The sequence below is a fragment of the Neophocaena asiaeorientalis genome, unplaced genomic scaffold (assembly GCF_003031525.2).
Source record: "Neophocaena asiaeorientalis asiaeorientalis breed wild unplaced genomic scaffold, Neophocaena_asiaeorientalis_V1.1 scaffold345, whole genome shotgun sequence".
In the NCBI taxonomy this organism is placed as follows: domain Eukaryota; kingdom Metazoa; phylum Chordata; class Mammalia; order Artiodactyla; family Phocoenidae; genus Neophocaena; species Neophocaena asiaeorientalis.
In genome coordinates, this window is record NW_020175181.1 from 1,786,297 (window position 1) to 1,808,341 (window position 22,045).

At 46.5% G+C, this 22,045-nt stretch overlaps 1 protein-coding gene across 2 annotated transcripts in view; it reads left to right on the plus strand.

The window, feature by feature from the left end:
- The first annotated feature begins 224 nt into the window (after positions 1 to 224).
- The window catches only part of OTOF (otoferlin), a 94,549-nt gene continuing 72,728 nt past the window's right edge, over positions 225 to 22,045 (plus strand). For both annotated transcript variants that reach the window (XM_024764482.1, XM_024764483.1), the window contains exons 1-2: positions 225 to 303; positions 16,332 to 16,390. In XM_024764482.1, coding sequence (XP_024620250.1) covers positions 225 to 303; positions 16,332 to 16,390 — 138 coding nt within the window. The remainder of the gene's footprint in view (positions 304 to 16,331; positions 16,391 to 22,045) is intronic.

A 22,045-nucleotide genomic window follows, 5' to 3' on the forward strand; every position in this document is an offset into this window, starting at 1 on the left:
CACACACGCTGGGCTGACAGCTCGGAGGGGTGGAGGTTGGCCGGGCTGTGAGTCTCTGGAAGGAGCGGCTCGGCTTGGTTGCCTTAGTCTCTGTGGGCAGCATCGGAGGGGAGAGGAGGCGGTGTGGGAGAGGAGGGAGGCACGTGTGCGGAGCGCCTTCCATCCACAGAGCTCGCTCCTTGCCCGGCTGCTCCGCCTGGCAGTACCCAGGCTCCCGCACCAGCATGGCTCTGCTTGTCCACCTCAAGACGGTCTCCGAGCTGCGGGGCAGGGGCGACCGGATCGCCAAAGTGACTTTCCGAGGTAGGGACTCTCTTGTCTTATGGGGACCCCAGCTCCGGGCTGACGGGATAGGGCAGGGAGGGGAGGATGGATTGGAAAAGTTCTAGCAGGGTTGGTGCGATGAGGCTTCTCACGGGCAGCCATCTGCCCCGGCCTGACTAACCATTGTGATTTCTTGAAAATCAGGGTCCCCCACGTTTCCATGTCTGAATGTGTGTCTCTCCCTGCACTTGCCAATGTGCCAACCAGAGGGTTGTGGAGTCCTCTGCCTGCAGGAGGTCCTGGGGAAGCAAAAGTGAGGACCCCACCCCAGGGCTCAGGGGAACCCAGGGCTGAGGGACCCAGCGCTGCGGAGTCTCCCTGGGCCCTCTCCCTCCTGCAGGTTGATTTCCTTGGGCACAGAGTGGGGGTGGGGTGTACAGTCTGGAAGACCTGGGGGGCTCCTAGAAACCAGCATGATGGGGATACTGTTGGCTTCTCGCAGGTCTATCTGTGGTCAGGGATCCTATAAGCCCCACAAGCCTCCCTCTCTGTCGGTTCTCTTCCTAGCCTCCTTCCCTCTCACACATCCAGTGACTATTTACTATGATCTCTGTGCCAAGGCCAGGGGCTGGGCATGACCCAGGCCCTGCCCTCAATGAGCCCACATCCACTGGGACAGGAGGACCAGCGGGCAGACAATAGGGACAAGTGTGTGATACGATGAAGATGGGGACGAGTGTAGGGTGCAAGCTACAGAAGCAGCACCCTGACCCAGGCTGGAGGCAGGGTGGTCAGGGAAGGCTTCCAGGAGGAGGTGACACCTCAGCTGAAACCCAAGGGAACAGCAGAAAGGAGCAATGTGTAGAGGTAAGAACAGAGCAGACAGAGGGGACAGGATGCCCAAGATCAGGAGAGGAGCTGGGACACGGGAACAGAGAGATGCTCCATAAGCCTAGATCCCAGGGTGGTGCGAGCTGAGGCAGGAGAGACAGATAGAGCCGAGGAGGTAAGACCGCCTTCACCCCGGGGAAAGTGGGCAGCCCCTGAAGGTTTTGAGCAGGGAAAGACAAGGCCAGGCTTCCCTCTGCTTTTTACCCACGCACCTCTGCCTCTGCCTCTGCCTGGCCACAGCCCAGCCCCCTGGGCCAGGGGCATGTCTGGCAGTCTTTGACCAAAGGCCAGGGTGCTCCTCACTAGACACGGCCCTTTCTCCCCAGAGAAGGGTCTGAGGGTGGGGGCGGGGTGGGAGAGTAGGGGAGGAGCTGAGAGAACCCACCAGATTAAAGAGCAAAGTGAGCATCAGGGCCCAGGCTGGACACACATCTGCACCCGCGTCAGGAGGGAGAGGTGAGACCGTGGGGCAGCCCTCTCAGGACCTCTCCAGCAGCCACCGGGGCACCCACGTCACCCCCTCCGTCAGGCCAGCTCTGGGCACAAGGCCCTGGGTTATCCACACTGTGGCCTGTTGTGCGTAGGGAGAGGCAGAGGTGGAGGGGATCGCAGTGTGCGTGCAGGCAGGAGGGAGAGGAATGGGGGCCCGGCCGCCTGTTGCGTCCCACACCCGCCCAGTCTGCTTTCTCTGCAGCACCCTGGACCTCCGCGTGCCACCTGCCAGCTCGTGCTGCCTTTAGAAAAAGCAAGTGTGTTGTTTCATCTGTGACACTTGTCCCCGTGGTGGGAAGAGAGCATAGTATTTGGGTCTTTAGCTACAGGTCGCCGTGTTGTTGCTGCCATGACAGAACAGTCCCAGGCTGCACAAACCAGTCCCATTTGCAGGCAGAAAAACCAAGGTGTAAAGAGATCTGTATGGCCTTAGTGGAGGGACCGAAGCACAGTGGCCCCAGTTCACAAGACCTCATCCCAGCCCTGGTTGCTCCACCCTGAAAGCCTCTTTATCCCCTCCTGGTGAACTGGGGTTGAGCACCTTGTCTATCGGATGCCCACCTTTTTCCTTGGGCAGTGGGGCTAGTCCTCTAGCCCCAGTGGACCACACAGGAATTAGCCTATTTGCAACGCGTGCCCTCTGGACTGAGTGGAGAAATCCACTTCCAAGCTCTGCATGTGCAGCACACGACCGTAGGCAGAGCCCCTGGGGAGGGGGTTGGGCAGCAGGAACAGGCAGATGGCAAGCAGGTTTCCAGAAAGAGTCCTTTGCAAGAACCAGAGATGCCCCAGCCACTCACCTGCTGCTGCCAGCAGTTGACAACTAGAGATGCCCCAAAAGACCAACACTAACTACAATTCAGAGGGAACGGACTCACCCTAGAATGTTCCACAGTGTCTCCTGCACTCACAACCACTGGTGTCCAAGCAAGTACCCTGCAGGGAGAAACGAGAAGCCAGTGGACGGTCAGAGGGAGATGCTGGCCCTGAGCTCCCCAGATCCCTTGAGTGAAGCTCAGTGCCAGGTGGGGTGAGGGAGCACCAGGTGAGTTACTCGTGGCCCAGGTAGACCAGATCAACTGGTTGAAATAAAGCTTGACTTTCTGTGCTGCACGACACAGGACACTTAGGAAAGAGCCCTATGGGGTTGTGGTAGAGAAATCTGTAGATATGGGGTCAAAAGCCCTGGGTCCTACCTGGGTTCTTCCACTTACTTCACCTCTCTGACCCTCAGTTTACTCACCAGTAAAATGGGTACAATGATAACATTCACTTCATCAGGTTGCTTCAGTGAAAAGAATAGGTATGAAAGAGTTTTAAGGAAAGAGCATTTAAATGACCGATGTGTTTGTGAGACAACTGTTTCACTTCTACTTGGGGCAGCTGCTGGATTCTGAGTCATCATCTCTCCAGCCCAGCTTCCTTCTGTCAGCCAGGAGTGAGAAGAGAGGGCAGCGTGCGAGATATAAAGCGGGGAGGAGGGCACGCCTGAGGGGTTCCCGACCTGTGCCAGGAGCAGGCAAATTGGCCTGGCCTCTGCTCTGTAGGGACCCCCCGCTAAGATGTTCCACAGGAACCCAGGCCTGGGGCAGACCACCCCTGAGGCCCCTGTTCCCATGTGGGCTGGGCATGCTCCAGCTTTGTCCCCGGCCACCCCTCTTTTCCCTGCCATCCCAGGTCAGCCGGCCACCTGCCCTTCGGCTCAGCGCACACCAGCCAGCTCCAACTGTAGCTCTTGGGTCTTACTGCGCCAGCAGCCACTCTTAACCTGGTCCTGCCCTCATTCGTTTGTTCACTGAATGTGCTGATATCTGTGGACAGGCCTGGAACCCTCAGGGGGAAGAAGACACAGCCCCTAACCTGCAGGAGTCACAGTCCATTGAGTCAGACAGGAGACACCAGAAGTCCAGAACCCCAGTCCCCGTCATGCAAGCGGACCACAGGGCCTCGGGGCCTCCGCTTCCCATAAGCAAGATGGAGACCGTAAGCAAGTCCTCATTTAATGCAGAGGGCCGCAGCCAGAATCAGGAGTGGGCTGTCTGGGAAGGAGCCATCTTGCCTGCAGGTCACCACTCAGAGGGAGGAAGTGTTAGCTTAAGCTGTCCTTTTTCAACTCCTGAAATAATTCCCAACATCCATCATAGAGCCACGGAAGGCAGAGTGGGAAGGGCCTCTAAGATCTTCTAGTCCAAACTTCTGCCCAGTTCTCAGCCCCCATCCAAGCCCCCAGGCATGGGTTCCTGGGCTGTCAGGGAACCAAGTGACCGACTGTCTGGGGCCAGCCTCCTGATCTTCCTTTACTCTCCATCCCTGAGTTTTCTTGCCAAAATACCAGCTTTGGGGACTCGATGGGTGAGATGGGTGATCTCTGGAGGCTGGCTCTGATCTCCACATAATTCACCTGACCTGGTAATTGGCAAAGAGGTTTGCTTTATGAAGGTTCCCCCCTTGGCCCAGCTGACTTTTCCTCTTTGTTCCCTTCCCACACCACCCACTGGGTTCCCACTACACTGAACTTCCTGCCATTCCCCAAAGATGCCAAGTCTTCTATACCTCCAAGCCTCGAGCCGTCATATTTCTTCTGCCGTCTCCCGTTAATTCTGTGCACCCTTCAAGGCCCAGCGCAGCCGTCACCTCCTCTGTGGAGCCCTCGGCCTCCCTTGCAGTACTGTGTACACGCTCCTTCCACCCCTCAGCTAGGGCACTTTGTAGTTCAGAAACTGCCCCGGTTTGTATCCTGTACTAACCTCCAAGCACCTTCAAGACAGGGATCTGATCTTAGCTCTCCTAACTGAGCCCCATGCTAAGCCCCGGGCCAAGTCATCCAAATGAACACGAAACGGCACGTCTTTGAGGTACTCACTTGTTAGTGGGTTTAAATCCTTCTTCCTCTGTGACACTGTCACTCTTCGGCTCAGTGTTCTCAACTGTGAATGTCCCCGCCCCCAGCTGTCTATCCAAAGGGGATCAGGAAGTGGAGGAATCAAGAATCCTGGCCCCAGCTCCCTCCGTTGACCTCCCAACCCGGGGGATCTTTCAGGGCCCCAGAGGGAGGCTGACTTCACCTTCTAGCAAATGTTGGGGAGTCCAGCTGTGGTCCTCAGGTCGGAAGCAAGAAAGGCTACACAGCTCCCCCGCCCCTCCCGCTCCACGCCCATGCTCTTTCTGAGCATTGCTGCCTAGAGCACAAGGTACAGGGTGGGGCTTAAAGGAGCCGGGCTCTCACAGTCTGACGGGGGAGAGGAAATGTGCGCAGACCTCGTGGAGAAACACTGCCAGAGACAGGGGGCCAGGGCGCACGTAGGGGCGGGGCGGAAACTGCAACACGTTCAGAGGATGGCGGCTTGCTCCCAGCTGCAGAGGTCAGGGAAGGCTTCGTGAGAAGGCAGAGGAGGGGGTAGAGGAGACGGGGAGGAAGCCCTTAAGCTGGGTCTTGAATAGCTGCTCGCACACGTGGAGATGCAGAACGAGGGGCGAGGAAGGGTTGCTGGCGGAGGCAAGGCCATTCTGGGTGAGGGACTGACGGGACCAGAGGCCAGAGGAGGGGAATGCCACTGAAATACGATGGCCGGGAAGCCACTAGGTTTGGCTACAGCAGAGGCTGCAGGTAGTAGATGGAGGTTAGAGAGCCTGGAAAGGAGCGCACGGCCGGGTGGGTGACTGCGTGCTGGGAAGGGGTTGGGGCCTCCGCCTGGGCACTGAGGACAAGATTCCCCTACTCCTGGCTGCTGCAGGGACCACCTCAGCCTCCAAATTAGATTTATTTTCCCATTAAAATGGGGGAACTCTCCGCCTTGGTGAGAAATAGGATTTCTATCCGGAGACTTCTCTACCACCCCTGGTGAAGGAGGCAGAGTACCCCTGTGTCCCAGCCCTGAGATGCTCCTGGGACGCCTGGACCTGCGTGTGCACTCCAGCCCAGCCCAGCACCTCCTCTCTGGGAGGATGTGGGGCGGGTGTTGCCCCAGTGAAGGCGGCAGATAGAGGGAACCCTTAGGACAGTTTCTGCGGTGCACAGCTGGCAGTGGACACAGCTCTGCGCTTTTGACGGGCCCGAGGGATTTATGCCACATCCTCCACTCTTCCAAGCACTCCCTGGCCCCTCATCACAGGGGGAGTGGATCTTCTGTGCCTAAAGCCCTAGGAGGTAAATATCCTCTTCCCCCGGGCCAGAGCAAACCGCTGCAGACCTCGGAGAGCAGCAGAGTGCTGAATGTTCCCTAAGCTTCTCCTGCTTTGATGAGACAGATGTGTTTTCATGATACGGAAGTGACCATATAACTGTCTTCTGCTACAAACGGCCCTCAGCAAAAATGCTGCTGGAAGGCATTGTGCTCAAAACAGACTTGCAAATAATTTCCCTGAATTGCAAAGTCCTGGTTATCTTACCCACCTTTACTGATAACATAAAAGCTATATCCCTTCCACCTACTCCCATCCCTGGGTTTGATCTTTTTTTTTATTACTAATTTTTTAGAATGGAAAATCTAAACTATATACTAGAGTAGGGAGACCAGTATAAACGCCCCCAAGTTCTCCCCATGCAGTCTTAACAGCTGTCAACTCATGGCCAATCTTGTTTCATTTGTACCCCTTCCTACTCCCACCCCCCAAATAATTTGGAAGTAAATCCCAAACACCACAGCATTTCCTCTGTAAATATTTAGTACATAGCTGTAAAAATCAAGGACTCAAAAAACAAAAAACCCCACATATTATATCACTCCTAAAAAGGAAATAAATCCTTAATACTATCAAGTATTCCGTGATCAAGTTTCTGATTACCTCATTAATGTCATAAACTCTTTCCCAATTCATTAAAAGCTATATTTTAATATGTTTTGTAAGTCAAGTATTTAATCATTCATTCACTCCTTCATTCATCCAGGTAATAATACACATCAAGGACCAGTTATGAGCTAAGTGCTATTCCAGGCAATGGGGTGACAGCAGTCAATGAGACAGACAAGGTCCCTGCCCTCAAGGGGAAGACAGTCATTGCACAGGTCACTGTGAGTGGGATGAGTGTTCTGGAAAGAGAGGTACAGGTGCAAGGCGGCCTGAGGCAAGAGAAGCCCGCTCAGACCAGGAGCTCCAGAAGCTGCCCTGAGCGGGTGAGTCAACGAGATGAAGTTGGAAAAGTGCACAGGCCCAGAGAGGAGATCTTACTGAGCAGGGGATGGGCTGATATTTAAACACCCTTGAGAGAGGATAGCATTTTGGCAGAGACAAAACTCATGAAAGGCCCCGTTCTAGGCAGAGGGGCTACTATCGGTACAGATGTGATGGTGTGGAGCCGTGTCAAGGGCTTGGGCAACAGGGAGCGCTGGCAGGGCCTGGGGTAGGAATGGGGTGGAGGGGAGGCTGGGCTCAAACACAGAGGGTCTTCAGTGTCACACTCTGGAGTTTGAACTTTGCCTTGTAATTGAGTGGGAGTCACCAAAGCTCTTGGCAAGAGGATGGCGTGGGAAGAGCCGATTTGGGGATGTGGAGGTCAGGGCCTCAGGCCAGGAGCCCAGGGAGGGGCAGTGGCACAGGCAGAGGGTTGTGCCTCAAAAGGGGGGCTGTGGGTTTGAAGAAAAGGGGTGACATCCGTTCAGAGGAGGAGGCAGCCCTGGGATTGGGAGTCAGCAAGAAGGCAGGACGAGGGTGCCGCTGGATTTCCTACTTGAGTACCTGGGTGGACAGTGAGACCACCAGTGACGCCGGGGAGCATGCAAGGAAGAGCAGGTTTGGGGGGCGCAAAGAGGATGGGCCTGACTACAGCTCATTCTAGTGAGAGTGTCCCCCAGGAAGCCCGAAACTTGCCTCAGTACCCTGAGTACCCAGGAAAGTGGTTGGAATCCAGTGGTTTGGGAGTCCTGGTGGCAAGTGAAGACCTAGGAGAAGGCGAGGTATGCCTGGTTCTTACGGGGCTGCTTTGGGATCAAATGAAAAAGTTGGTATACGTGAAAGGCTCTACAAACTGTAAAGTCCTGTAAAATGTAAGGATTATTCTAATTAGGGCCCCTCATGCTGCAGCCTTCTAGAGAGACAAAAAGAGAGTAGATTGTGACCCTGGGAATCCCATGGACCCAGGGATCTGGGGGTGGGGCAGGAGTTCTCCTTTGGACTCCTGCCAGTTGCTGACACTCCACATTCTGCCAGATGTGGAGATGATAGGGTGAAAATCACCTGGAGCCATCACCATCCAGGTGGGCTCCTCCAGGGCAGGCACCTCACCAGGTTCCCTGGGAGGCACAGAACAGATCTGAAACAGAAGCAACAGGAAGCAGCACGGCCTGCAGGTGTGGCAGGAGCGGCCATGCAGTTAGCAGCGGGGGACCCTGCAGCCCCTGAGCCCGGCAGCACCCGGCAGTGATCTGTTTCTTCCACTGAGAGCTCCAGGAAGGTCTCCTGAGACAGAGAGTATCACATGATCATTTTTACCTTTGGCCTCTTGTCTGCTTCCTACCTGGACTGATCTACCCCTGAGAGGCTGGCTCCACAGTCTTTGCTTCTGTTTTATTTTTCAAAACAGCAGGGCTCATCAGCTTAGCTGGAAGTCGGTTTTCACTCGCTGGATTTTTCTGAAAAGCCAAGGTTTAAGATAAAGTCAGGACTGCAGTTTTAACAATATTTTTTTACCCCATTTAAGGATGTAAAAAGAGTCACACTCCCATCATGCTTCATTATATTCCCAGTGCCTGACATGGAGGAGGTGCTCTGCACAGCTCATGGATCACTGAGACCACAAGCTCCTCCGTCCGTCACAGGGGGGGAGAACCTAAGATGCAACAGCTGCTGAGGGTGTGGCTCGTGCTGTCCTAGGCTCGAGGGGAAACATCACGCTCTCTCTCTGCCTCAGTGCCTGGGTCTGAAAGATGAGAAACAGAGTCATCAGTTAGTTACATGGCAAAATCATTTTGAGGCAGCACCTGGAAGGAAGTACAGGTTTGAGCTGAGCCAGAGAGATGGAGTTCATAATCCCTGCCCTGTCCCTGCCTCTCAGAAGAATCCCTCACCTAAGCCTGAGTTTCTGCTGTGTCCCTGGGTGTTAACAGGGTGAGGGAAGGGGAAATAAGTGAGTGGAGGTAAGAAATGATATTTGAATAGGATTTGTGGAAAACAACAGATGAGAGATAGATGGGGCCTCCATGTAGCTGAGAAGTGGGGGAAAAGGAAGGGATAGCCTCCCCTGTGGGATGCCCAGTGACTCCACAGAGCCCAAATCTGGATCTCTGAGTTGCTGGCGATCTTTGGAGAGCACACTGTTTAAGGAACTTGAGGAATAGCTGTTTTCCTGGACAACTCTTTTTTAATTGAATTTCTTCATTCTACTGTCCCATCAACTGTCATTATAAAATTGAAGAGTATGTGTTCCTCACAGGGGGAAAAAGTGTTATTACAAGAGAGAATCACAAACAACTAAACAAAATCATTAGGGACATAGAAGATTTGACAACATCATCAACCACATTGTCCTAATTGGCATTTCTAGAACATTTCACCCCAAAACTGAAAAATACACATTCTTCTCATATGCACATGGAACACTTATCAAGACAGACCATATGCTGGGTAATTAAACAAGTGTCAATACATTTCAAAAGACTGACATCTTACAGAGTATATTCTCTCACCCCACTGGAATTCAATTAGAAATGAATAACAATAAGAGATCTTTAAAAGCTCCAAATATTTGGAAATTAAACAATATTCTTCTAAATAACCTAAGGTCAAAGAGAAAACAAAAGCAAAATTATAAAACATTTCTAACTGAATGTTAATGAAAATACTACATATCAACATTTAGTTTTAAATACTTATAGCAGAAAAGAAAAATGCCTACAATCAATGATCTAGGTTTCTGCCTTAAGAAGCTGCTAAAAGAAAAGCAAAGTAGGGACTTCCCTGGTGGCACAGTGGTTAAGAATCCGCCTGCCACGCAGGGAACACAGGTTCGAGCCCTGGTCCGGGAAGATCCCACATGCCATGGAGCAACTAAGCCTGTACGCCACAACTACTGAGCCTGCGCTCTAGAGCCCACAAGCCACAACTACTGATCCCGTGTGCACAGCTACTGAAGCCTGCACGCCTAGAGCCCGTGCTTTGCCATGAGAGAAGCCACCGTGATGAGAAGCCTGTGCACTGCAACAAAGAAGTAGCACTTGCTCACCGCAACTAGAGAAAGCCCTTGCACAGCAACGAAGACCCAACGCAGCCAAAGAAAAAAAAAAAGAAAAGAAAATTAAACCCAAATCCTAAAAACATTATGCGAAGTGTAATAAGCCAGGCACAAAAACCACATATCATATGATTCCATTTGTATGAAAAGGCCAGAATAGAAAAATCTATAGAGACAGAAAATGGATTAGTTGTTGCCAGGGGCTGGAAGGAGAGAACAGGGAGTGACTGCTAATGAGTATGGGGTTTCATTTGAGGTGATGAAAATATTCTGGAATTAGTGATGATGGTTGCACAACCTTGTGAATATACTAAAACTCACTGAATCATACACTTTAAGTGGGTGAACTTTATGGTTTGTGAATTATGTTTCAATAAATAAAAATAAATACAATCTAAAATATTAAATCCAAGGATAATAAAAGGAAAGAAATAGAAAACAAACAACAGAGAAAACTAACAAAGCCAAAAGTTTTTTCTTTAAAAAAAAATTAATAAAATAGGTAAAGTGTAGCTAGACTGAACAAGGAAAAACAAGAAAACACAAATTACCAGTATCAGGACTGAAAGAGGGGATATCGTTACATTAAAAGGAAACTGAGGGAATATTGTGAATAATTTTATATTTCTACAGCACAGATGAAAGGAACGAATCCCTTGAAAAACAACTAACCAAAACTGACACAAAAAGAAATGGAAAACCTAAAGAACCCAGTATCTATTAAAGAAATCAAGTCTGTAATAACAATGATAATGATGATGATGATGGCGGCGGTGGTGGTGATAAACTGCTTTTCCGTAAAGAAAACTTCAGGTCTAGACAGCTTCACTGGTAAATTCTAGAAAATACTTAAGGAAGAGATAATGCTATCTTACACAAACTCTCAGAAAATGGAGAAGGAAGAACACTTCATAATTCATTTTATGATACCATAATCTGATAAAGACCTTATACAAAAAGAAAATTAGAGCCCAATATCCCTCGTGAACAAAGATGTAAAAATCCTTACCAAAATATTAGTCAGTTGAGTAGCAATATATGAAAGGGGTAACACATCATGACAAGTGAGTTTTATCCCAGGAATGCAAGGTTAGTTTAAAATTGGAAAAATACTGACTGGCTAGAACTCCAGTGCAATGTTGTATAAAACATGAGGTGGGGGCTTCACTGGTGGCACAGTGGTTGAGAGTCCGCCTGCCGATGCAGGGGACACGGGTTCGTGCCCCGGTCCAGGAAGATCCCACAGGCAACATTGCCTTGCTCATGATATAGATATAGAAGTGGCCAATAAACACATGAAAATGTGACCAACATCATTAGTCATCAGAGAAATGAAACTCAAAAACCAAAATGAAATACATCACATGCACTGAAACGTAAAAGTCTGACAGTAACCAAATGTTGGTGAGTATATAGAACATTTCTTTTACATTGTGGATGGGATTGTAAAATAGTATAATCACTTTGGAAAAGTGTTTGACAGTTTCTTCTAAAGTTAAACATACACCTATGCTATGAGCCAGTGATTCTGCTTTTAGGTATTTCCCCAAAAGAAATGAAATGATAGGTCGACAAAAAAACTTTTGCAAGAATGTTCACAGCATCTTTACTCGCAACAGCCTGACAATGAAAGCAATCCCAAAAGTATGAACAAGAAAATGGATCAACAAGTTGCAGTCTATTCATACAACAGAAATTGCTCAACAATGCAATAAATGAATTACTGATATATACAACCATGTAGATGAATCACAAAAGCATTACATTGATTTCAAGAAGCCAGATACACAAAAGTACATTCTGTATGATACCACCATTTACACAAAGTTTAAAATCAAGAGTCAGAAATCAGGGCTTCCCTGGTGGCGCAGTGGTTGAGAGCCCGCCTGCTGATGCAGGGAACACGGGTTCGTGCCCCGGTCCGGGGAGATCCTACATGCTGCGGAGCGACTAGGCCCGTGAGCCATGGCCGCTGAGCCTGCGCGTCTGGAGCCTGTTGCTCCGCAACGGGAGAGGCCACAACAGTGAGAGGCCCGCGTACCGCAAAAAAAAAAAAAGAGTTAGAAATCAAAGCAGTGGTTTACCTATGAGGGGTAGAGACTTATGGAAAGTGAGGGATGAGGGAACATCTTGAGAAATAGGAATGTTCTTTTTTTAAAGTTTTATTTATTTATTTATTTTTGGCTGCGTTGGGCCTTCTTTGCTGTGCGGGCTTTCTCTAGTTGCGGCGAGCAGGGGGCTACTCTTCGTTGTGGTGCATGAACTTCTCATTGCAGTGGCTTCTCTTGCCGCAGAGCACAGGCTCTAGGTGCGGGGGCTTCAGTAGTTGTGACACATGGGCTCAGTAGTTGTGGCTCACAGGCTCTAGAGCGCAGGCTCAGTAGTTGTGGTGCATGGGCTTAGTTGCTCCGTGGCATGTGGGATCTTCTCCGACCAGGGCTTGAACCCGTGTCCCTTGCATTGGCAGGTGGATTCTTAACCACTGCGCCACCAGGGAAGCCCAGGAATGTTCTTGATTGACGTGTCCTGATAGTATGGTGATTACACAAGTACAGTATATGCATTTATCAAAACTCACTGAGTTGTGCACTTAAGATCTGTGAATGTAAATTTTACCTGGTTAAAAGAAGAGCTAATCATACGTAAAATAACTAAACTTCTTTGAAAAATCTTATACAAGATGAGGTAGAAAATTGTTCCTGATTATATACTACTAAAAGTAAGCTACAAAATGTGATCCGTAATAGAGGAAACCATTTTTATATTTAAGACACAACTTAAATGTCAAAAGAAAACACAGGACTCTTTAGTAGAATAATAGGCATCTTTCAGTTGGGTAATGAGCTATGTACCAGGTGTATAAACACTATCATATTCTCCATTTTATGGATGAGGAAACTAACACAAAGACCAGTTAACTTCTTCAAGAGCACAAGGCCAGCAAGTGATAGAGCTGGGCTTTGAACTCAGGCAGCCGGGCCCACAAGGCTTAACCACTGTCCCGTGGCCCCTTGTGCTTGTAAGGGGCTTGATGCTTTACTCAGACTTTCACAGAAACTGTCTCTTGCTGACCCTCACAGTGGTTCCAGGATGTAGGCCCGTCCAGGATAATTGCCGCCAGTTTAGAGATGATGACTCTGAGACCCGGGACACTGAATAGCCATCTCCAGGCCTCCCAGCCTCAGCCGCAGCATCAGGCCCCAGACCTGAGTAAGCCAGGCTTTTTTTCTGCACACAGGGATGCCTGGGCCCTGCTCCCCCACACTTGTGGGAGTAACTGGCCTTCGAAAAGGAACAGGCTGATTGGAACTGGGGGGGAATGAAAACTGCAGGGCCACCCTCTTGAGGTGCTGGGAGGAACAGGGGCAGAGCAGATGCTGGGGACGTCACAGCATTGCAGCAGGGAACGGGTGATTACCAGGCCACCCTCCATACAGGCCACCCCAGGCACTGCAGACAGTGACGTCTGGCTAATGGTAAATAACACAAAGAAATAATAGTGACGGGTCTGAGTCACAGGCAGGGTGCTCTGCGCTAGTTCTCAGCTCACACTAGAAAAAGAGTCATGTCAGGTAATGATACAGCCCAGAGGGCTAGATCCTGGGCAAAGCCATCATGTCCCTGAAGCTTGTCCTCAGGACACTGTCTTTCCCCTTAATGGTCCACTCCCCCCACCCTGTGCCCTCTTAGGACCCCCCAGTCCAGGTCTTCCTTCGGGGGGGCTGCTCCCCGAGGGGAGGCACTTTTCATTCTTCCCTTCACCATCAGAACACACTTGTCCTGTGTCCCACTCCTTCCGGGCTCCATTCTCTGCTTCATCCTTTCAAACCTTTGCTCACGCCTTTCTCTGCCTGATGTCCCGTCATCTCTCTCTCTTCTCCCCCAGTGTCTCTGCATTTCTAGATTCCATCCAAACTGCCAGTGTAAATGCCCATGGCTCTAAACACCTTCTTTGATCTGCTAAGTTGAGGTCACTTCTCTTTTTCCTGTGTTTTCAATTTATTTATACTTGTCTTGCATGCCAACGACCAAATTTTGCCTTATGTACTAGCCTTTTGCATGCCTGAACTGTCCCCCTTCTGGATCGTAATAAGATTCTTCGGGCAGCATCCCAATTCTAGTTATCTTTGTACAACTGCTGGCCCACCATCCTCCACGGCCAAATGGCTGTGCTGACCCAGCAGGAATAGAAGACCCTCGTGTGTGTGGGAATGAACGAATGCACACTGGCTCACAGCCCAGTCCCTATACGCCTGCCAGTTCTCAAGGTCTGGCTCTAGCAAGGTAAACCGTCTGGAAGAGAGAGCTGTTTGGTGCAGATGGGGACGTTTTGTACCCTTAAGTCACATCACATGAAAGCTAGCACTCCATCCTGTCTTATGAGACGAGAACATCGTTTAGGGGAGTAGTAGCCGTATGGATACTCTAAAATGACAAACAACATACAACTGACTTCGATTAAGCTTTGGACTTGTGGACCCCTCCATTTGGGTATATCTGATGTCATGGCACTTATTACAGAGTCTGCTATTCAAACTTCATTTATCGACTCAAGGAGGACTTTATTTCAGACCAAAGAGCTCAGCTATCCCATGAGCCTCCGAAGGAACTAAGGATGCTGTTCAATTTTCCCCACTTAATCTCCTGCTCAGTCTATCCACAAAAGCCTCTCCACAGCAGGAAACAGGCTATTTCCTTTCTCTCAAGACTTATTCTCAATCTCAGTGGCAACAAAGGTGATTGGATATTGGGATTTTAAATGGTTTTGTCTGAAAGTCATTTAATATAGAACTGAAATGTCAACAAGACTGGTATTGAGTAGAGTAGATGTTAAGTGGAAACGAACTTGAAATGAGTGATGGGGTGAGTAATCCCCACTGATAACTTGGAAGGGGTGACAGAGGTCCCCTGGCTCTGCCCTAATGAATAGAAAAGGACCACTGGAATTATCCCTGTCACTGTTTGTACAAATCCTCCTAAAAAGTGGCTGTCCAAAAATGCTTAAGGACATTCTGTTTTCTTAATAAGTTGTCCTTTCCACCGTTCTGTGCCATTGATTTGATTTTTTTTTTCAGCAAACCTTTTTTTTTTAATATCTAGAGGTAAAATTTAGCTCATCCTGTCTGACAATATTCACCACATTTAAATCCCCGGGGCCTGAGGCAATTAGGTTTTACTGCTTTCCAGAACAGAGCCCTGATGTATAAATTTTGCAATGGCTGATTTCACAGTATTTTATATCTTTTCCAACAAGGCTATAGGAAATACACAAGCAGGGGAAGGTTTGAGCTCCAGTGGCTTCATGCATATTTGAACCCTGTAATACCATCTTGGACTGTCCCTCCCTCCCTCCCCTCCGGCTGGGTTGCTCAGTTTCACTCCGGGAAACGCTTGAACACAGCCATATCCAGGCTCATTACCGTTTTCCAGGATGAAAGGGCCTTTGATTATGCAGGCTTTCCTTGGGGAAGCCCCAGTGCACAGACATGCTCACCTGAGTCTCAATTTGTATCGCATGCTGCCTGTGGGGAAAATTAGAAGAGGCTCAGGCACCATCCCTCACGCTTTCCTCTCCTCCCCTGGCTGCCTCGGGATTTGTCGTTGAGATTTTTCTTTTTAGTTTTTTGTTTTGTTTTGTTTTGTTTTGTCCCTGGCTAGTACTAAAGAATCTTTCTTTCCCATCTGTCTACTCCACATCTGTTTTCTGTGTCTCTAGCTTTCGCTTTATAGCTTCTTCCTCATTATCTTGGTTGCAACCCCTCCCCATGTGCCCCCATCCTCCAAATACACACACACACACACACACACACACACACTCTCTCACACACACCCTTCCCCAGACCATCCACCTGACTCTGGCATCAAACCCCTGGCCGCCTCCTTGTCAGCTTCATACTGAACTAGGACTTGCTTCTAAATTCTAAAACCCAGGCAAGCCCTGGATATCCCTGCACCAACCCTCTTATTATACAGGTGAGGCCACCAAGGCCAGAGGAGTGAAGTGGTTCCCAGGGGGATGGAGCCCCATCACCAAGGAGCATCAGAGGGGACTCACTCCAATGCCTCCCTGGCCAGGCGCTGGTCCTGACAGATCTCCTGGTGTTTCCAGGGGGAGAAGAGCACATCGTACTCCCCCACCCCTCTCCTGGGTCCCCAGCCTGCCCTCCGGTGACAACCCAAACTAACCCTCAGAATGAGACTGAGTTCAACCTGGAGGTAGCCCTTCAGTGAATGGTCCATTGGTTTAGGCTGGTGGGGATTTTTAAAAGCATTCTTTTTTCAATTACAAAAGTGAAGCACAGTCATTGAAAAATGTCAAACTCAAGTGTATACAATAAAAAAATCAAAGCATGCTGCTTTCAATATCTTCTCACTCGCCCTGTCCACTGATAACCACTCTTCTAAATGGTTTGAGACCTTTGTCCATTCACATATAAAATAATTGAATTGGGAGCTATTAGATAAACAGCTTACTGTCCAGGGAGTTCTGACTATAATTTCCTCTTTTCCCCACCAGGGCAATCCTTCTACTCCCGGGTCCTGGAGAACTGTGAGGATGTGGCTGACTTCTCAGAGGTAGGATGCCCTTGGGGTAGCACAAGCCCAGAGGGGAACCAGCAACTCCCCGCCTGCTGGGGGTGTGCTGCTCCCACACCCTGGGGGGAAGCCTGCCCAGAGCTCCTTGCTTCCTGGGAGGAGGCAGTGGTGGGAGCTGGGGAGGAGCCTTCCTGTCCCCTCCACCCAGGACCCCTCTCAGGGACCTCTGTAGAGGATAGCCCCGTGCAGAGCGTCTGGCACAGAGAAGGGCCAGCTGGGCCCATCCAACACGCCTGGAGGGGCTTCCCTGTTCCCTGGGCACATGGAGGGCCAGGCTAACCCACCTTCCAACAAATACAGTCACACACGGACCTCACCCCTTCCTCTCCAAGAGCTAGTGGGCTACCTCTTCCACTGTGGCTCCGCAGGAAGCTTTTCTGTTCTTTCGAACCTCAGGCTCAGAGGGTTGAGAAAATCATTTGTCTCCGTTTATGGCACGTTGTCTCATTGGTCCCTACAAGGTCCCCTCTTGTTTTTCAGTGTGTAGGTAGGGATAGATGGATGCACGCATTCTCTTTTATCTCCATATTCTTCCCCTCCATATACAACCATTCTAATGTGTTTAATGTGTGCATCTTATGATTTCCCGTGTGTTCTTACAAAATTGGTATTGTTATCTCATAAGCATATAATTTATGTTTACCTGCATGGTGTCATGTTAAATATTTCCTTTTGTTTCAGTGAGCACCATTTTAAAATTCCATCCATTGCTATGCTAATCTGTTGTTTCTACAGTACTCCATGGGACACATCCAACACACATTAGGTTGACCAACCATCCTGGGACTTGCCTGAGATTTAGGGGGTTCCTGGGACACAGATTTTCAGGGCTAAAGCAGAAAAGTCATGGTCAACCCAGGGTGAGTTAATCACCCTACTCATCTCGCCTGTGCACTCACGCCCCATGAGGAACTCCTAGCTTGCCTCCAACCCTCCACCCCCAAAGATGCTATGGATATTCTCATGCATATGCCCCTTGGGCTTGTGTAAGTATTTCTCTGGGATATACACCAGGGCCAGGAATTGCTAGCTCATAGGCTATACATACACTTAATTTGACCCAGGACTGTCATGGTTGACACTAGCAGTGCCTGTTTTCCACATCCTCATGTACACCTGGTGTTATACAGCTCTCTGATTCTCATCAGGCTAACAATAATACCTCACTGTTGTTTTAAAGATACATTTAAAGGTTCCTCTTCTTTAAATTACCTGTCCATATTCTTGGCCCTTTTTTCCTATTGTTATAGCTGTCTTTTCTTATTGATTTGCAAGAGCTCTTTGTATGTTCTAGATACCCACTCCTTGTTGGTTTAAGATATTGAAATATCCTCTCCCAGTCTACCATCTATCTATTAACTTTGTCCCTGGTGCCCCTCATTGACTAGAAATTCTTAATCCTGGCGTGTTTCCAAGTTTTGTTGAAGAAGTCTATATACTCTTCTTGGTTACAAATATATTTTCCTACATTTTCTGATTTTATAGTTGTATCTTTTATCTTGTATGTGATTTTTGATAGGGGTCCAGTTTTATTTTTCTCTATAAAGGGAACCATTTTTCCTAACATCAGCTTGCAAAGCAAGCAATCATCTCTTCCATTTATTGTATGTTAAAGTCTATGTGAGTCTTCTATTCTATTCCTTTAGTCTATCTGTCTGTTCTTGAACTTTACCACACTGTGTTAATTAATATGGCTTTTTAAAATGTCTTAATATCTGATGAGGCAAGTTCTTCACTCTTTTTTTTTTGAAGTTGGCCTATTTGTGGATCTTTCTTCTCCCAGATAAATTTTAAAGTAAGTTTATTAAGTCCTTCCAAAAACCAAATAAATTTTGATTGAATTTTATTGAATTTAAAAATTAACTTAGGGGCTTCCCTGGTGGCGCAGTGGTTGAGCGTCCACCTGCTGATGCAGGGGACACAGGTTCGTGCCCTGGTCCGGGAAGATCCCACATGCCACGGAGTGGCTGGGCCCGTGAGTCATGGCCACTGAGCCTGTGCGTCCGGAGCCTGTGCTCCGCAACGGGAGAGGCCACAACAGTGAGAGGCCCACGTACCGCAAAAAAAAAAAAAAAAAAAAAAAAAATTAACTTAGGAATAGGAAGATGTCATTTTCTTCATAATATTAAATCATCTATCCCATCCTTTACTAGGATTTTTAAGTTTTCTACATAGAAGTCTTATGTATTCTTGATTATTTCCTAGATGCTTTATGGTTTTGTTACTATCATGAATGGTATCTTATTACATTTTTTAGTTGATTATTGCTGGCATAGAGAAATGCTTTCCCTTCCTTTTTAAGTCCCTCTTTTATCTGGCAAACTTGCTGAACTTGATATTGATCCTCTTATTCATTTTAATAGTTTATCTATTGATTCTATGTTTTTATGTATATGATAATATTATCTACAAAAAGAAATGTTTTATCTCTTCCTTTCCAATCCTATCTCCTTACTTCATTATCTTTCCATAGGGTATTGGCTGTGATCTCTAGTTCTATGTTAAACAGCAATGGTTTTGGTGGGTGTCCTTTCTGCATTCTCCATATTAAAGAGAATAAATGCATCTAAAGTTTTGTCATCAAAAATAATTGCTGGAATAGGATTTTACTATGTAACTGTGTTTACTAGTTTACTAAGAGTTTTTATTATAAAAGGTTGTTGAACTTTATCAAAAACTTTTTCTGCACCAATTGAGACAATTATAACATATTCCTTTAGTGTATTTCATAGCGTATTATTTTTAATACACAGATTCAATTGGCAAATAATTTTAAGATTTTTGCCGCTATGTTCATAAAATTTTCATAATTCAATAATACATAAAATTTTCTGGAATTATATGCATAAGATAGAAATTTACCTTGACATTTTGGAAGAATCAAATGTAAAAACATGTAAGTCTGGGCAGTTTGGGGAGGGGAGTTCTTTGACTCCCTTTTCACTTTCTGTATGTCTTCTTGAACCAATTTTGGATTTTTACATCTTTCTAGGCATTTTTACATTTCATCTGGGTTTTCAAATTTATTAGTGCACATTTGATCATACTGTTTTAAGATTGTTTTAAAATCTTTTCTGTGCCTAAAGTTATTTCCCCCTTTTTATTCCATATTTCATTTATTTATTTATTTATTTCATATTTCATTTATTTGTATCTTCTCTCTGTTTTTCTTGGTCAGTCTTGTTAAAGATTTGTTTATCTTATTAGTCTTTGTAAAGAACCAGCTTTTGGCTTCATTAATCTCCCCTGTTGCGGCTCTCCATTTCATTGATTTCCGCCCTTTTCTTAATTATTTCCATTCTGTCTATTTATTTTATTCTACTTTATGGTTCTTTTCCTAACTTCTTGAGTGCTAAGCCTATTATTATTTATTTATTTATTTATTTATTTATTTATTTTGCGATACGCGGGCCTCTCACTGTTGTGGCCTCTCCCGTTGTGGAGCACAGGCTCCGGACGTGCAGGCTCAGCGGCCATGGCTCGCGGGCCCAGCCGCTCTGCGTAAGCGTATTATTTTTAACTTTTCTTGTTTCTTAATAAATGTATTTGAAGCTGTAAATTTTGCTCTATATGCAGTTTTAACTGTATCCTATAAATATTTATATATAATGTTTTCACTATTATTCAGGTTTAAACTTTTCTTACATTCCTTTATGATTTTCTTTTAAACCCAAGAGTTATACAATAATGTTATTTAGTTTCCAAATAAATACATGTATGAAATTATAGCTCCTTATTTTATTCATTTCTAGTTTTATTGCATTATGATCAAAGAACAAAGTCTGTATGGTACTGATCCTTTGGAATTTACTGATACTTCTCTTATGACACAATTCATGGTCATAAATGCTCCCTCTGCTTAAAAGGAATTTGTTTACTGTGGGGTTCTATCTGTAGCTCTATATAAGCTTGATATTGCATAAGGTCAAGCTTATTATTTATTTTATTTCATTCTTCAAATGTTCTGTTTATTTTTCTCTGCTTGATCTATCAGTTTCAATAACGACTGTAATAAAATCTACTGCTACAATTGTTGATTTATATATTTCTCCCTGCCGTTCTGTCATTTGTTGCTGGATGTGTTTTGAAACTGTTGCTAGTTGCCTTTATGTTCATTACAGCTATATCATCTTGCTTATTTTTCCCTCAACGGCACTTGATATCCTTCTTTGTCTCTTATGTTGTTTTTTGCATCAGTTTCCATTTTGTCAGATATTAAGATTGCTATCGCAGCCAATTTTAGTTCGTTTGCCTGGTATATCTGTTTCGATCCTTTTAATTTCTTGGTATATCTTTTTTCGTGTTCTTATCTTCAATAATTCCGTTTTTAAAATCAAGTGTGTCTTCTTAGGGCATGGATTATTAGGTCTTGTTTTCTTACCCAATGTGAGAGTCTCTCTGTTTTCATTGATTAGTTTTACCCATTTACCTCTACTGTAATTGCTATTATTATAAGGCTTATTTCTACCACCATCTTATTTTATATTTTCCATTTACTGTACTTTCTGCTTCTTTCTCTTTTTTTTTTTTTCCTATTTTCCAGCTTTCAGTTGGATAGATTGAGTTTCTTTTGTTAGTTGAAAAGCTATGTATTCTGTTTTTGTTTTCAAGGTAGGTAGTCAGCCTTCCATACTTATGTTTATGTTCTCCTGTTGAGAGCTCAAATAAATATAATTTCTCCTAACGTGACAAGTACTTTAATACTCTCTTGTGCCTCTTTGATTTCCCCACCTCAGCCCACATCCTCATGCTGATATTAACTAGATTAGAATTTTAATTCTAGGTTCTTATGAAGGTGTGTTCCCTTTTTCCTTTATTTGTCCTAGCCTTCTTTGTTCTTTTTAAAGGCAACAATAGTCTTTTCCAAGATACTTAATCACCTTTATTTCTCATATCTCTTGAAGCATCTCTTGGAATTGTTTTTCTTCTTATTTGAGTACCTCCTCCAAAAGTATTTTTCACTTGAATTTTTATGTAGCAATCCTTCTAAAGCTCTGTAAATCTGAGAATGTGTTTCTTATTTCTTCAAGTTTGAATGAGAGTTTCATCAGTTATAAAATTCTAAGCTCGAAGTTCTTTCCTTCACAGCTTCAAATATAAGTCCTTTATCTTTGATATTCTTAAATTTTATTATAATGTGTCTAATTGTGGGTTTCCTGATCTTTCCTTTTTTGCACTATTTTGTGAGCTCTTTCAAATCTAAGGCCTTTCATCTTTCATTTATTATAGAAAATTCTATCACCATTATTTTTAATTTTTTTTCGGTACGCAGGCCTCTCATTGTTGTGGCCTCTCCCGTTGCGGAGCACAGGCTCCGGACGCGCAGGCTCAGCAGCCATGGCTCATGGGCCCAGCCGCTCCGCGGCATGTGGGATCTTCCCAGACCGGGGCACAAACCCATGTCCCCTGCATCGGCAGGCGGACTCTCAACCACTGCACCGCCAGGGAAGCCCCACCATTATTTTTTTCAAACATTCAGTTTTTATATTGTTCTTGCCTCTGCAACTCCTATGATCAGATGTCAGTACTACTTCTAGCTGCCATTTCTTAGCTTTTCTGGTTTTTGTTGATTAATCCTTTGCTGCTGTCTTCTGAGGGAGCTCTTCAAATTGATCTTCCAGTTTACTAATTTGT